We start from the raw sequence: 16,918 nt of genomic DNA, 5'->3' as shown, positions 1-16,918 counted from the left end.
TTGAATTTTGATAATTAAATTATAATGTTTCTTGGTATAGACCTCTTTGGGTTCTACCTATTTAAAACTTTTGGACTTCATAAATCAAGATGTCTTTTCTCTCCCTAGATTTCGGAGGTTCACATTTTTTTTTTTTTACTTTTTAGGGCCACAGCCATGGCACATTGAAGTTCCCAGGATAGGGGTCTAACCAGAGCTATAGATGCCGGCCTACACTAGGGATCCAAGCTGCACCTGCAACCTACATGCCAGATCCTTAACCCCCTGAGCAAGGCCAGGGATTGAACCTACATCCTCATGAACACTAGTCAGTTTCGTTACCACTGAGCCACGACAGTTAACTCCTCAGTTGTTATTTTTTAAATTCAATTTTCTGCCTCTTTATCTTTCACTTTTCTTATTGGGACTTATATTGCATGCATAATTTTGCTGCAAAGTTTCCCTTATATCACATATGTATAATTTACTCATTTTTTTCCTTTTTGTTCCTTTAATCAGATGATTTGAAATAGTTCCCAAGTTTGCCGATAATCTGTTTTGCATGATACACTTTGCTTGAAGTGCTCTATTCAATTTTTCAATTCAGTTGTTTTCTTGAATTCCAGAACTTGTCTTTTTTATGTTTTCTATTTTTAAATTAAACTTTTTTTTGTCTTTTTAGGGCCAAACTCAGTGCATATGGAGGTTCCCAGGCTAGGGGTTGAATTGGAGCTGTAGCTGCTAGCCTACACCACAGCCACAGCAATGTGGGATCTGAGCTGCATCTGCAACCTACACAGCTCACAGAAATATCAGATCCTTAACCCACTGAATGAGGCTAGGGATTGAACCCACATACTCGTGGATCCTAGTCAGGTTTGTTAACACTGAGCCATGATGGGAACTCCTCACTGAGCTTTTAATTTTTTTTGTCAGGGATGTTATAGATCTTCATTTCTTTAGGGTAGGCTATTGGAGATTTATTAGTTTCTTTAAATGGCATCATATTTGCCAGATTCTTCACGATTTGTTTAGCCTTCATTGATGACTGTGCATTTGAAGGGGCAGACTCTCTTCCAGAATTTACAGACTGGTTCGACAAATAAAGATCTTATTCTGCCAGGTCCTTGAACTGACAGAACTGGAATCATGTTGAGCAAAGCTGGAAACAGGTTATGGGCTGCTGCTGGGGCTACTGTTATGTCTTCAATCAGCGAGCCTGTGGCAGGAGCGTGGGTGGGTTTGGCTTCCTCTGGGTGTCTGGGTGCGTAGGATTGTCTCCCTGCTGTGGTAGAGTGAGGCTGGAAGCAGATCACAGGGCTGTATTATAATTCTGCACTCGTGTTCACACTTGGCAATCCTGTTACTGTTGATGCTAAATGGTGTGGCTCCACTTGAATCCCTGGGCAGACAGGACTGCCTCTAGGACCATGGTGGTGCAGGCTTGGAGCCGCATCATGGAGCTGCTTCTGGGTATACAGGTGTGTCTGAAGTTGGCAGGTATGCTGCTGGGTATACATTGTTTCTGCAGAGAATGATGGTTGAGGACCTCCCTTTCTGTCATCTTGTTGATGTTGGATATGAATACGGAATTAGCGCAATGATAAAATGAAAGTCAATTAACATCACCCTTTAGCATTTTCTATATTTCTATCTCAGGAGAGAAACCTATGGTAAGAATCATTTGGCAAACTCACCGGCTCATGAATTTCCCTTGGAGCTCACTCTTTCCCATGTTCATTGACAAATCCTAGGTTTTCAAGAGAAATGGCTGGGACCAACTGATCTCTCTCCTAAGACTCTCTGAGCTTTCCTAACATAACTCAACTTTTCACCCACTAGGCCACCTGAGAAATTCTTGGAAATTTTGCAATCAAAAATTATTAGAAAAACAAAATTTGGTACCATAAAAGTAGATTATTTATTATGTCTATATTTCTTTTCTTGAGCCCTCATCTGTATACAGGGCAGCATACCCTCATGGATCCAGCCCTCATGATTTTCTCTACTCCAAGTCCCTTGAGGATTGGATCCTGGCGGAGAAAATTTATCAGATGCTTAGCCCCACAATGCTCAGGATGGCTTTCTAACTTTTGTCTACGTGCCAGGTCTCTGCCCTCTCATAATCACGTCACTCTGGGTTGGTTCTGTTCTTCACATCTCTATACTCAAGCTGAAGTGCCCACACATTGTGCATTATTTCCTTGGGCTCTTTAGGTCCCATGCGCCTAAATTTGAAAGTCACTTTTCCAACCAATGCTAAAGTACGTGTTCCTAATATTCGATCATTCCAAATGACCAGTCTTGAGCCCTGTAATTTCCAGGCCCCTTGATAAGGAATTCTCATTTCTAACCAACTTCAAAGTATATATTCTTGGGATTCAGCCATTCCAAACTGACCCCGCAAATCTTCCTGCATTTCTCTTCAGAAACTTGTTCATGAAAATGCAACTCTGACACTGTCAAATTCTCTCTCCATGCCCCACACCTGGAAGAGAGAAGTTTTCACACCATTGCCTGTGACATGTTTTTTCCAGCTATCAAGCCAGGATCATGAACACTAATTGGGTTTTTTGTTTGTTTGTTTCTCTTAGGATTCGTGCGTCTAGCTCAAGGGAATGGACCCTGTTCAGGGCGAGTAGAAGTGCATTCTGGAGAAGACTGGATGCCAGTGTCTGATGGGAACTTCACATTCCCCACCGCCCAGGTCATCTGTGCAGAGCTGGGATGTGGCAAGGCTGTGTCTGTCCTGGGTCAGAGGCCCCTCAGAGAGTCAGATGACCAGGTCTGGCCTGAAGAGTTCAGGTGTAAGGGGGAGGAGTCCGTGCTCTGGTCCTGCCCCAGAGTGCCCTGTCCAGGAGGCACTTGTCACCACAGTGGAGCTGTTCAAGTTGTCTGTTCAGGTGAGAGGCAGATCAGGACCCAACCTCCCTGCCAACCCAGTTCAGGTAAGAAAACTGAGATGTTGCTGAAATCCCGTCTTCTCCCACCAGTGTACTCAGAAGTCCGGCTCATGAGAAATGGCACCTCTCAGTGTGCGGGGCGAGTGGAGATGAATATTTCTGGAGGATGGAGAACACTCTGTGCCTCCCACTGGACCACGGCCAATGCCAATGTTGTCTGTCGTCAGCTCGGCTGTGGAGTCGCCCTCTCCACCCCGAAGGGAGCAGAGGGAGGTGATCAGATGTGGAAAGCCCGATTTCACTGCTCTGGGGCTGAGTCCTTCTTGTGGAATTGCCCTGTGACTGCCCTGGGTGTTCCTGACTGTGCCCATGGAAACACAGCCTCTGTGATCTGCTCAGGTAAGAGGGAGAAGGGCTAGCTGCTACTCAGGATGCTCCTGGAGGGGAATGTCTCTAAGGGCAAAGAGTGCTGGAAAACTAGCTTCAAAAGAAATATATTTTATGGTAAATTGCTTTTTCTCATTGCTCATTCATTTTTCAGATCAGGGCAACAGGCATCAAGGGGAAATTTTTTTTTAAGTAAACCTAAGTATGTAAGTATAATCATAGAGAACAATGTAGAAGCAATAAACATACATGTCAGTCGGGTTTTTTTTTTTTTTACCTTTCTGTACTATTTAAAATTATTATATACATCAGATTACATTAGTAGATTTCTCAGCATATTTCTTAAGCACAAAGATGTTCATTAAAATTCAGGAAATTTTAACTTCACATGTTATTAACTTTAAAAAATACATCTGAACCTGAAGTTGTTAGCTTTATGTCTTGTTTTGTTGTTCTGGCAGAAAGATTTAATTACAAATTCAATATTTTTTAATAAATCAGCATTATTTGCATGTTCTATTGCTTCTTGCGTCATTTCAAGTGGTGCTTTTCAAGGAATTTCTCTAATTTAGCTAAATATTTAAGTCTTGACAAAGGAGGAGTGACATCAGCATTGTGGTGGTGTAAGATGACTCTCCTTCCTGCCTCCATTTTTAAAAACTAATTAACCATACATTCATGATCAAAAGTGCCTCTAGGAAAGTTGTGGGGTGCAATATCTTTTACCAAGGGACCAGAAGGATGGTCACCCACCTGGGCATCCAGTAATAGGCAGATAAACATTGGTATCTAGTAATGTAAGAGCTGTGAACTAGTAAGAGCTAGTGAACTTGTCCCAATCCCTGGACCATGGTCAGGGACAACCTGGTGAAACCTTGAGAATGCTGACTGGTCAGACACCCATGGATAAAAATTGGTAAAAGTCCAGGATTCCTGAGGGGATATTTTGGTACTCCATTGGAGCAAAAAACAAAACAAATACCCACAAAAGAAGAAAACATATTTGAATGATTGGAAAGGATTAAAGGATTTTTCCAGAGCTGCCCCTCACACTAAGGTGACACAGCAGACATTTGAGTTAGCTAGTGGGGACTCTTGCATGGAGAAAAGGAGAGCTATGAGTTAGTCCCCACTCAACCAGCTGCGTGGGATGCTGCTGGAGAAACCAATTTCTCTCCAGTAGCACCCAGAATTCTGGGGCTGGGTCTCCATGACTGGAGGGACAGAGGAGATGTCAAAGATCAATAAGAAAGTCAAAGTACGTAAAAGTGATGCGGTACCTGCTGATTGTTCTCAGGGCTTCAGCAGGAAACACACCCATAAGCCTCTGGGAGAATGTCACCCAAAGATCTCCCTCCCTGGGCCTGTGGACACCTCTAGTGCCCTGAGTTCTAAACCCACACATACTCCTGCTCTCCCTACAGCTATTTTTGTGTGTATTCTCAAGAGTGGAGTTGAGAGCAAACTCCAGTAAATGGAATGATCTCAAAAAACCAGACTAGGGTCTGTGGGAAAGGAGGGAACCATAGAATTGAGGTGCAGCACAACATTCTGCAAAACAGAAGAGAAGTTTCTAGTAGCCTACCTGGTGAGTTGTAAGAATCGGAGAAAACACGAAAGCTTAAGATTTCTGCTATAAGAGGGAGCAAGAGAGTCTATACAAGGTCAGAGAAGAGTATATACCACTGAAGGTAATTAGTAAAGTTTTGGCGGGGTGTCTGCTATTTCTAAGACAAAAGCAAAAATGCAAAATTAAAAGAAAAATGTAGAATCAAGGAAAGATGTCATCACAAAAGGGTAATAATAATCTTCCAAAACTGACCAAGACACATGTCAATGACATGGAATTTTGTGATCTAACTTATAAAGAATCCAACACAGCTGTTTCGATGAAACCGAATGAGCTACAAGAAAACATGGAAAGACAATTCAACAAAATCAGGAAAACAATAGATGAATAAAATGAGAAATTTAGCAAAGAGATGAGAGTTATAAAAAGGACCAAACAGAAATCCTGTTGTTGAAGAATTTAATAAATGAAATAAAAAATGCAAGAGAGCATCTATTGAAGAGCAGACAAAATTCAAGATAGAATCAGCCACTACAAGATATGTACAACCTTTGAAATAATCAGTCTGTTGAGAACCAAAAGAATGAAGATATCCTATGTGACCTATGGGTCTCTATCAAACACATAAATATTAGAGTAATTGTGGTTCTAGAAAGAAGAGAGGGAGAGGGTGTTAGAAAGTTGATTTAAGTGAATAATAACTGTGAACTTTTCAGACTTGACGAGAGGCTTGAAAATTCAAATTGATGAAGTTAATAGACCACCTATTACCTGATTGCAAAAAGGCTTTCTCCCAGAAACACTATAATTAAACTATAAAAAAAAAGATAAAAGAATCATAAAAGTAGCAGGAAAAGAAGTGTCACCTACAAGGAACCTACATTAGGCTATTGGTGGATTTCTTAGCCAAAACTCTACAAGCCGAAAGAGAGTGGAATGGTTAAAGAAGGTGTTGTGTTTATATTCAAAGGAATATTACTTAGCCATAAAAAGAGTAAAATTCTGCCATTTGAACCAAGATGGAAGGACCTGGGCACCTGCAGGAGGGGGAGCTGAATCCTGCTTCCTGACAAAACCTCTAAAATCATATGCGAAAGGGGTAGAGACAGAGGAGTGGCAGACAGAATGATGGACCCCCAGAGACGCCCGCATCTCAATCCCTGCAACACTATCAAGAGTATTGATATTTTCTCCCTTTCGTAAATTCATTCTTAGTGAAATTCTTGACTTAAAACAGAAATTTTGACATTGTCAGAAGCAGAACTCTCCATGGAGAAGGTGAAATCTTAGTTTTGATGACTTTACTGCATTATTACAGTTTTCATCTCAGACCGCAGCAGTAGGTCACTAGCTTAATTCAAGGTCCTGTACTTCAGCCCCACCAACCTTCTGTTCATTATTGTTTCTGTAGGAAACCAGACCCAGGTGCTGCCTCAGTGCAATGACTCCCTGTCTGAACCAGCAGGCTCTGCAGCCTCAGAGGAGAGCACCTCCAGCTGCTCAGGTAGGGGTTGCACAGGACCAGAAAACCCTCCTTCTTCCCTGCGTAAATGCCTGACCTTGCTGACTCTCTCTCCTCAGACAGCAGACAGCTGCGCCTGGTGGATGGAGAGAGTTATTGCTCAGGGAGAGTGGAGATCCTTCACCAGGGCTCCTGGGGCACCGTCTGTGATGACAGCTGGGACCTGGACGATGCGCACGTGGTGTGCAGGCAGCTGGGCTGTGGAGATGCCATCAGTGCCCCAGGGTCTGCTCACTTCGGGGCGGGCTCAGGACGCATCTGGCTGGATGACGTGATCTGTACAGGAAAGGAGTCCCACGTATGGCAGTGCCCTTCCCGGGGCTGGGGGCAGCACAACTGCAGACACAAGGAGGATGCAGGGGTCATCTGCTCAGGTCCGCTCAACACAGGTTGGGGGAGGGGCGGGGCCCCTGGAGGTCAGGGTCTGAGCCCTGAGGGAGAGTTGCTGAAACTGCCAGAGGAGGATGCTTCCTCCCAGGGAGCCTGACTTTGTAGCAGATGTGAAGTGGATGCTTTCATTTGCTCCTGCAGGAGCTCCCTCTCTTTTTCTTCAGACAGAGAACATTCTCTCCTCTGACCATTCTTCCAAGTCTCATCTCCCTCTAACCACAGTCAGGAAAAGTGTTCCCATTTAAAGACTAGTAGGTCTAAGGATGTGATTAGATTACTTGGTTAATTCATGATATTTCAGGTTAATCTCACTACTCCAAAGTCCTAGTCCTAATGATGTCTATAAAGTCCCTTTTGAAAAGTAAGGGAACATATTCACAGGTTCCAGGAATTGGGAATGTGGGCGTCTCTGGGGGTCCATCATTCTGTCTGCCACTCCACTGTCTCTACCCCTTTCACATAGATTTTGGAGGTTTTGTCAGGAAGCAGGATTTAGCTCCCCCTCCTGCAGGTGCCCAGGTTGGTGTTCCTTCTCAGTTCATGTTTCACTACATCACTGTGGTAGAAGTAGAAAGGCAGACAGATATGGACAAATTCACCCAGTAACAGCTTGTTGGGGATGAGTGTCCACAATTTCTGGAAGAGAAGAAAACCAAGAGCTTTGAGTTGAGTGCCCCCCTTTCCATTGCAGAGTCCCTGGCCCTCAGGATGGTGAGCGAGGACCAAGAGTGTGCCGGGTGGCTGGAAGTTTTCTACAACGGGACCTGGGGCGGCGTCTGCCGCAGCCCCATGGAAGACATCACCTTGTCCATGATCTGCAGGCAGCTTGGCTGTGGGGACCGTGGAACCCTCAACTCTTCTGTTTCTCTTAGGGAAGGTTCTAGACCCCGGTGGGTGGATAGAATCCAGTGTCGGAAAACTGATCGCTCTCTCTGGGAGTGTCCTTCTGACCCTTGGAAATATAGTTCATGTTCTTCAAAGGAGGAAGCCTATGTCTCCTGTGCAGGTGACTTACTGTCTTTCTGTGTGTCTGTCCCAACCCTGTACTATGTTGTTAGTGAGATTTTATATATTTAAATCTAAATGATGAGCTTAAGTCAAGTCTATAAAATGAATTTTACATCAAGATTATTTAATCTACTTGTGGCAATATTGTTTCAACTGAAAAAGTAAAGAAACATGGGCTGAGAGCAGTTTATGTGAAAAACACTAGGGAGAGGGGATGCCTGTGTCCAAAGTGCAGAAACAACCAGAAACCATGTCACAGGGAGTCTATGATCAGGCTAATTAGCAGAAATGCCAGAGTCAATGTAGCCTAATTGTTGACCTTAGACTTTGAAGGACTTTCCCAATGAAGAGAGAGGAGACTCAGCAGAGCTGCTCTGGGGACAGGACTCTGGTAATGGATGGAGGTTACAAGGAGACAGGTTCAGGTTCACCCTCAGTACAGTAGTGTAAGGGAACTTTACCCCTGTGGTGATCTCCCAGGGAAAGAACAATACTACCAAGTAAAGGAACACCGAAGCCATGAAAGGATGGCTAGCCCTCCTTCCTTTAAGTCCCCACCTATCTCTCTGTCTTTTCCCTGAATCTGCCAGACTTCCTCTTACTGGTTTGTACCATGCTTGGCATAGGGAAATTGTGTCCTTTCCACTGCCCTGTTTTATGCTTAAAAAGACCGGTTCCTTTCTCCTTCATCTAAATGACAAAGGGTTTACTTAATTATTATAAACAGAGAGGACATATAAAATGTAATAAGATAAACTAATCCCATCCCATGACCTCTTGTCCGTTCATATCCTCCTGATGTAAACAAGATTAATGGACTAATATATGCTATTTTTCAAATTCTCTACATTTTTCACATAAACATATCCAAACACATGTACCCATAAAAGAGTTAATGTTGATGGTGTCTTGTAACTCATATTTATAAGATTGGGATTATGTTTTACACATTATTGTCAAATCCACTTTGTATCACTGAACAATATATCATGGATATTCCTCCAGGTAGATTTAATGCATTTGTAAAACAATGGCATAATATTTTATTCACGAGAGGTTGGTACTGCAGCTCATATTACCATTTGCCTACTTATTGGTAGTTCAATTGTGTTTTCATACTAAACTATGGTTGTTTTACAGTGTTGCTGCAATTTCTGCTGTATAGCACAGTAACCCAGTCGTGCATATATACATTCTTTTTTTTTCATGCTATCTTCCATCATGTTCTAATCCAAAGATTTGACATGGTTCCCTGTGCTGTGCAGTAGGACCCCATTGCTTATCCATTTCAAAATAACTGCTTGCATCTATTAACCCCCAAATGTCCATCCATCTCACTCTCTCCTCCTTCCCCATAGCAACCGACATTCTGCTCTCCATGTCTGTGATCTGTTTCTGCTTTGTATATAGGTTCATTTGTGCTATTTTAGATTCCACATATAAGTTATATCATAGGGTATTTTTCCTTCTCTTTTTGACTGACTTCACTTAGTATGAGAATCTCTAGTTGCATTCATGTTGCTGCAAATGGCATTATTTTGTCTTTCTTATGGCTGAGTAGTATTCCATTGCATATATGTACCACATCTTCTTAATCCATTTATCTGTTTCCGTGGACATTTAGGTTGTTTCCATGTCTTGGCTATTTTGCATAGTGCTGTGGTGAACAAAGAGGTGCATATATCTTTTTGAATGAATGACTTGTCTGGGTATATACCTGGGAGTGGGGTGGCTGGATCATATGGTAGTTCTATATTTAGTTTTTTGTGGTACATGCATACTATTTTCCATAGTGGTTGTACCAATTTATGTTTCCACCAGGAGTGTAGGAGGGTTCCCTTTTCTCCACACTCTCTCCATCAGTTGTCATCTGTAGACTTGTTAATGATGGCCATTCTAACTGGTATGAGGTGGGACTTCGTTGTAGTTTTTTTTTTTGTCTTTTGTCTTTTTTTTTTTTGTTGTTGTTGTTGCTATTTCTTGGGCCGCTCCCACGGCATATGGAGGTTCCCAGGCCAGGGGTCGAATCGGAGCTGTAGCCACTGGCCTACGCCAGAGCCACAGCAACGCGGGATCCGAGCCGCGTCTGCAACCTACACCACAGCTCACGGCAACGCCGGATCGTTAACCCACTGAGCAAGGGCAGGGACCGAACCCGCAACCTCATGGTTCCTAGTCGGGTTCGTTAACCACTGCGCCACGACGGGAACTCCCGTTGTAGTTTTGATTGGCATTTCTCTAATATAGTGATATTGAGCATTTTTTCGTGTTCCTACTGGCTAACTGTATATCTTCTTTGGCGAAGTGTCTATTTAAGTCTTCTGCCCATTTTTTCGATTGGGTCGTTTGTTTTTTTGTTGCTGAGTTGTATGAGTTATTTATATATTTTGGAGATTAGGGCCTTGTCTGTTGCATCATTTGCAAAGATTTTCTGTGTGTTGTCTTTTTGTTTTTATTATGGTTTCCTTTGATGTGAAAAAGCTTTTGAGTTTAATTAGGTCCCATTGGTTTATTTTTGTTTTCATTGACCTTATTCTAGGAGGTGGATCAAACAAGATGTTGCAGTGATTCATGTCAAAGAGTGTTCTGCCTACATTTTTCTCTAGGAGTTTTATAGTATGTGGCCTTTTATTTTGGTCTTTATTCCATTTTGAGTTTATTTTTGTATATGGTATTCTAGAATGTTCTAATTTCATTCTTTTACATGTAGCTGTCACTGAATGTGAGCAACCATCTGAAAGAGGTCCTTACATCATTTTTAGAAATGGTCTTACTGCTTAGGGTAGGACTGTGATAGGGTAATATGGAAAGGATATGTCATTTCTGATATTTTATGACAAATATTGTATATATGTCTGTTTCCTCATCTGTTTTGAATTTATACGTTTTCTTTGTCTTCAATACTTTTATATGTTTTTTTTGGTTGTACCTTTTTAAAAATCTCTGTGTCCTCTTAATATAGTTTTAAAAATATATTTGTTTGAACCTCATGGACACTTACTACCTAGCTATTTGTCTACTTATCTAACTTTCTCTAAATTCCAATTGTTTCATTCCTTTTAAAAAAGTGTCCTCTCTTCTTCTTCATCTTTTTTTTTTTTTTTTTTTTTTTTTGCCATGCCTATGACATGTGGAAAATCCCAGGGCCAGGAAAGAAATCTGTGCCACAACAGTGTCCCAAGCTGCTGTAGTGACTATGCCAGATCCTTAACCTGCTGAGCCACAAGGGAACTCCAAAAGTATCATCTTCTTATGTAATCTCTTTGTCTGTTCATACATCATACTGAAAATAGATTGAAAAGTTTAGAATCTGTTATGTTATTTTTCTTTAAAAAGTATAAGTGTAATATTGAATACAAATTACCTCTGTGATTCTGGATTTTTTATTTTTAAAATATCTCTTCTCTGTTACCACAGTATTCATGTGTATTTTCTTTATTGCCTTACTAGTTAGCAAGAATTTAAAGGAATTATATTTCATTGGATTTTATTCATCTATTCATTTATTTAATAAATACCAAACCACTATCACAGTATTTAGAGAAGGTCCTCCATACATACTTGCTGAATAAATGCATACAATGTGCCAGGCACTGTCCTAATAGCTAAAAATATATAATATATGTAAGGTCCTTCCTCTACTGGAGTTTTAATTCAGGAAGGTGTGTGTGTGTGTATTTGTAGATATCTGTGGGGTATAGAGAGTGATAAACAAGTAAAAATAGAAAGTTATTACAGCTGGTGATAGGATGCAATGAATGTCTCACCCCATCAGATAGTGAAGCCTGTGTCTATGCTTGTCATTTGGACTGAGCCAAGGACCATAGATAACTTTGTTTTGGAGACACAGACACCCCAACTGTCCCTGACCCAGCACCTCCCCATTGTTTGCTTCTGCAGGAAGGAGACCCAAGAGCTGCCCAACTGCTGCCCCCTGCACAGGTATGTCAGCCCTTCCAACCTCTCCCGTGGCTCCCAGGGGCTCCCTCCTTCCCACCAGGGGCAGTCACAGGTGGGGCTGCTGCCTTTTCAGACAAAGAGAAGCTGCGACTCAGGGGAGGAAACAGCGTGTGCTCAGGGCGAGTGGAGGTGTGGCACAGCGGCTCCTGGGGCACAGTGTGTGATGATTCCTGGAGCCTGGCAGAGGCCGAGGTGGTGTGTCAGCAGCTGGGCTGTGGCCATGCCCTGGAAGCCCTGCGGGATGCGGCATTTGGCCCCGGAAGTGGGAGCATCTGGCTGGACGAGGTGCAGTGCAGGGGCAGGGAGTCCTCCCTGTGGGACTGTGCTGCGGGGCCCTGGGGGCAGAGCGATTGCAAGCACGAGGAGGACGCTGGAGTGAGGTGCTCTGGTGAGTGGAGGGGGGCTTGGGATCTGCTTTGAGTGAGCTGGGGCAATGATGGAGCCATGGGATGTACAGGGGTGAGATAGAGAATTTGTTAAGAAAGCATCTTGGTGCTGGAGCTCTGGACAAGGGAGAAGGGGGATTGGTGAAGACTCAACACTGAGGTTGTAGTAACTGAGGGGTGATTTCAGGTCTCACAGAGGGGAGATGAGCTTCCCTGCATTCTACCCAATTCCTGTGCTCCAAACTCCTATTTTTTTTTTCACTAGGTGAAAGAATTATATTGCCCTGACTAAAGTAGGTACACAGCCACACCCATGGACAGGGGAGGGTATTCAGATTCTTGGGACCTGTTCTGTGGACTCTCTGGCAGAATTAGCCAACTCAGGAGAGGAAAGGTCCTCAGGAGTCACTGGCTGGTGGGGAGGAAGAAGGACATTTTCTTTGGAAACTCCCCTGCCTTGTTTGATGGTGCCAGAAATTTCTCATGCACCTGGTCACGGGAGGCCGGTTCCTGTGCTGTAGGCTCTAAGGCTTTCCTACTTGCCCATGAATGTCCGTCCTCAATAGCAAGGTACCAGTCTCAGGACTTGTTTGATGCCCTGGTGTTGAGAATCCCTGGGAAAGGGATGAAATTGGGAGCCTGGTCCTCAGAGGCTGTCTCAGCAGGGAAGCTCCTTGATGATGACCAGCTCTGCCCTGGAGTTGACTTTTCAAAGGGCAGGACCTGGTGGATCCCAGTCACAGTCAGTCCAGAGGCTTCATTGTCCAGAGCTCTGTGGAAATGCTGGCAGGGAGTTTCCCTGTGCCCACGCCTTGTCCAACCCCTCTTGTCTTGTTCTCCGTAGGGGCCAGACCAGGCTCCAATCCTATCCCTGGCATTTTTTCCCTTCCTGAGATCCTCTGCCTCATCCTGGGGGCTCTTCTCCTCCTGGTTGTCATCGCCCTGGTGACTCAGCTGCTCAGGTGGAGAGCAGAGCGCAGAGGTGGGCTGTTGGGGGCACTGGGTAACAGGGAGAGTGTGTGGACGTGGGAAATGGGGCTGAGTGTGAGGAGGGGAAAAGCGGGTGAGGTCTCTGTTCTTACCCCCATTAGTCTGCAAAACTCCGTCAGCTCCATGCTGAACTCTAAGGGCTGACGAGACAGAGGTTCTTAGAATTGGGGTGTGACCATGATGGCCTCTTGTGTGCGAGAAGAGAGAGTCAGGGCTGAGATGTGGATTTAGGGTCAGGCAAGGGCAGAAGGTGCAGACATAGCACATGGGGCATGGACTATACGAGTTCCCAGCAGTCTTGAGGGTTTTGTGTGTATGAGGATGGGGGAGTTGAAGAACTAGCCTGCTGGTTCAGGGTGTCTAGGGTGGCAATGTTTGAGCTGCTGGTGGTTTTCTCAGCCTTATCCGGCTTGGAAGGTGCTCTCGCTGAGGCCGTGTATGAAGAGATCGATTACCTTGTAACCCCGAAGGAGGATCTGCTGGGCAGCCCAGGTGTGTGTCTCTGTCTTGCCCTCCTGGGACCCCTGGTGGTCAGCCTAGGCTTCTCAGGATCCACAGACCCTACATCTGCCCCAAGCTCACAGAGGCAGCCCCTGCAGCAAAGGTGGCATGATGGGCCTCTCCAGAGCCCCTGTGAACTCCTAACTCCCTTTACACTCCAGGAGCCAAGGCTGTCCCAGCACGTCCTCTCAGCCTTGAGGCTCCTATGGGTGTGGGAAGGTCTGTTCTGTTCCTTTGTGATGATTTTCTTCACCTTAGGGTTCCTATCAGATGACTCAGTGACCAAACTGCAGTATTACACCGGGGAAGGTGAAGAGAACAGAGACTCCAGATCTGCTCCAGATGGTAGAGGAGGTTGTGCCTGGGCTGGGTGTTGGGGGCAGGGAAATTCCCCCTTAAGGATGGGCCCCAAGGGGAGCGGCTCTCCTTTGACTGGGATTGTGGGACCTCTTGTCTCCAGATGGGGTCCAGCCTCCCCTTCTCTGGCTGTTTTGTGAAGTCTCCTGTGGGGGATGAGCTCTCTGTGTCCAGAAACCGTCCTCATTCAGTCACAACAAGCACACATTGTTTGCTTTTGGCTGTACCCTTGACATATGGAAGTTCCTGGGATCAAACTTGTACCACGGGAGTGACCCAAGCCACTACAGAAGTGATGCTGGGTCCTTAACCTGCTGTGCTACAGGAGAACTCCCAGGCAGCCATTATCTTACATAACAACATCAGGAGAACATAATTTGGCAAAACATTTTAGTAGAGCTCATTCATGTACTAGCTACTTTGAAACAGGCGGTTTTAATCAAGAAAAAAACCAACAGATTTTTCTGCTTCATGGGCACATTACAATAAAAGTCATGGCCTTGAAGAGAAACCTGTTGAAAGAAATGAATGGTGGGTGTTTCCATTGGAATACATCAGATAATGAACCCTACTAGTATTCATGAGGATGCAGGTTTGATCCCTGGCCTCACCTGGTGGGTTTAGGAAGGGGTGTTGCTATGGCTGTGGTGTAGGCCAGCAGCTGCCACTCCTATTCAACCCCTAGCCTGGGAACTTCCATATGCCACAAGTGTGGCCCTAAAAGAAAAGGAAAAATAGAAATAAAAAGAAGTGAATGAGTAGATGGTGCTTGTATTTATCAGGTCAGAGACGCTAGGTCAGAATGGACTTTCAGTATTTCCCAGGCAAACCCACTTACTGTGCTCTCATCTGACCCCCCTGTCTGCCCTTAGAACCCTCAGCCCAGGGGGTTGATGCCCCCAGTGAGGGTTATGATGATGCTGAAGAGGTACCCGTGCCTGGGGCTCCTGCTGCCTCTCCGATGGGCACCAGGGAAGTGCCTCCAGAAGAGGAGAGTGGGATGCGGGCCTCTCAGACAGGTGAGTGGGGTTGAGTGATCTCCTGTCATCTATGGTCTTTGTCCTGGAAAGGGTGAATGTGAGCTCCTCACTACCAATCCATCCTGGAGAATCAAAATTTGGATGACCTCCTCTGCTTGATAGCATCACCTCCACCACATTCCTTTCTGTAATGCTGTCAGACTTGTTGGGAGGGAGGAATCACTTTGTATACTGGGCATCAATATCTTCATAGCTTTATCCCCGATGTTCTTGCATTAAGACTTATAGATTGATTGACTATGTTTACCAAATCCAAACATGGAACACATGTTCAGATAACATTTTTTTGGGGGGTTGTCTCATGAATGAAATGCAGTTAGAGGTTTAAGAAGATCTTTTAATATTGAAATTTGGGAAGCATTTTTATACTTTAAGATGCACTGTGACCACATGTCAGCCCAAGTAGGTATAAAGTCTATGCTGTATTGTGTCCTTAGAAAATAAAGCCCATGGGAGTTCCTGTCGTGGCGCAGTGGTTAACAAAGCCAACTAGGAACCATGAGTTTGCGGATTCGATGTCTGGCCTTGCTCAGTGGGTTGTGGATCCCACATTGCCATGAGCTGTCGTGTCGGTTGCAGACACAACTCGGAACCCGCGTTGCTGTGGCTCTGGTTTAGGCCAGAGGCCACAGCTCTGATTAGACCCCTAGCCTGGGAATGTCCATATGCTGCGAGAGCAGCCTAGAAAAGACAAAAAAGAGCAAAAAAACAAAAAACAAACAAACAAACAATCAAAAAAAAAAAATAAAGCCCATGGTGGTGAATATTAGACTCAGATTTGTGGGCGGGTTAGGGCTATTTTGCTCCGGAGACTGTAATGTCCAAGTGAATCCACTCCTTCTCTAGAGAAGGGTATTTCTCCTTCTGAGGTCCATACAATTCCCGGGGAAGGGGCAGCTATGAAAGCAGCCTGTGGTTGTTTTGGTGGGCAGCTGGGAACACAAGTCAAGACCACCAAGGGCAGAGGTGGATCGTCAGTGAGGAGCTGAGATTTCTCCCGATGTGGTTTCCTGTCTTCCTGTCCTCGTCAGGGTAGACCTGTCAATTGTGAGAAAAGTTTTCAAGTCCTTCTAGAGATTTTTCCCTTCATGGGCCATCTCCTTGCTGATTGTCTAAGCCAGGAAACAGGTCTTCACAGAGCTCCTGGGCACAGATGTCCTGTCCTGTGGTGCCAAGTTTCACGGCAAACTGAGGCCCCAGAGACCCAGATGAGTTGGATCCCCATAGGACAGTGCTGATGCATCCGTCCTGTAACTCATACGAATTAGTCTGAGCCTCTCTGAGCATTACTGGGTCCCCAAGGATGCTTTGTCATCACCACCTGCTAGACTTGCTTCCACCACAGGACACTGCCCTGTCCCTGAGTGTCGGTTCTAAGCAAACTTCTCTGGACTATTTCAGGCTCTTCTCTGAACTTCCCTAGAGAGGTGGCTGATCCTGGGAAAGGAGAAGATAACCCCTTGCTTCTCCAGAGGGAAAAGGGGGACCCTGAGTATGATGACGTTGAACTAAGTCCCCCTGGCGCCTCCATGGTGGCTTTCCCATGATGTTGTAATGATATGAGACGAAGACTCAGATACTCTAATGGCTTGTATTTCAACAGTGTTTTGCTGACGTATAATTGTATTAGAATGAAACTGCTCAAAGTAAAATGTTCTGAGTAAAGTACTTTTCCCTTTGTTGGTGATTTAATGTATCATGTCAAATGCATTCAGTGACTTGATCCCCAATTACTATGTTCTCTCAAAGGAAATGGCCAGGTGAGTGAACTGCCCTGTTTTCTCATCTCCCCCAAATGCTGTTCAAGTCATGTCTGTGCCCAGGCTCTCAGATGCTCCAGGTCACTCTTACTTAGACAAGAGACTCTAAACTTGGTCCAAACTCACACCCTCATTCCTGCCAAGATGGGCTCGTGGAGAAAGACG

The 16,918-nt window shown here is 44.6% G+C and overlaps 1 protein-coding gene across 1 annotated transcript in view; it reads left to right on the top strand.

Moving 5' to 3' along the window:
- Positions 1-16,661, top strand: part of LOC125131272 (antigen WC1.1-like) — a 31,715-nt gene extending 15,054 nt beyond the window's left edge. Inside the window, exons 3-14 of the mRNA XM_047787630.1 lie at positions 2,574-2,882; positions 2,973-3,281; positions 6,251-6,343; positions 6,421-6,735; positions 7,443-7,757; positions 11,660-11,701; positions 11,793-12,107; positions 12,896-13,087; positions 13,495-13,587; positions 13,855-13,950; positions 14,826-14,972; positions 16,395-16,661. Coding sequence (XP_047643586.1) covers positions 2,574-2,882; positions 2,973-3,281; positions 6,251-6,343; positions 6,421-6,735; positions 7,443-7,757; positions 11,660-11,701; positions 11,793-12,107; positions 12,896-13,087; positions 13,495-13,587; positions 13,855-13,950; positions 14,826-14,972; positions 16,395-16,540 — 2,372 coding nt within the window. The 3' untranslated portion in view covers positions 16,541-16,661. The remainder of the gene's footprint in view (positions 1-2,573; positions 2,883-2,972; positions 3,282-6,250; positions 6,344-6,420; positions 6,736-7,442; positions 7,758-11,659; positions 11,702-11,792; positions 12,108-12,895; positions 13,088-13,494; positions 13,588-13,854; positions 13,951-14,825; positions 14,973-16,394) is intronic.
- Positions 16,662-16,918: the final 257 nt, after the last annotated feature.

The sequence above is a fragment of the Phacochoerus africanus genome, chromosome 7 (genome assembly GCF_016906955.1).
Source record: "Phacochoerus africanus isolate WHEZ1 chromosome 7, ROS_Pafr_v1, whole genome shotgun sequence".
Lineage (NCBI taxonomy): Eukaryota > Metazoa > Chordata > Mammalia > Artiodactyla > Suidae > Phacochoerus > Phacochoerus africanus.
The sequence above is the reverse complement of the archived record's forward strand: the minus strand, read 5'-3'. Positions and strand labels throughout refer to the sequence as shown.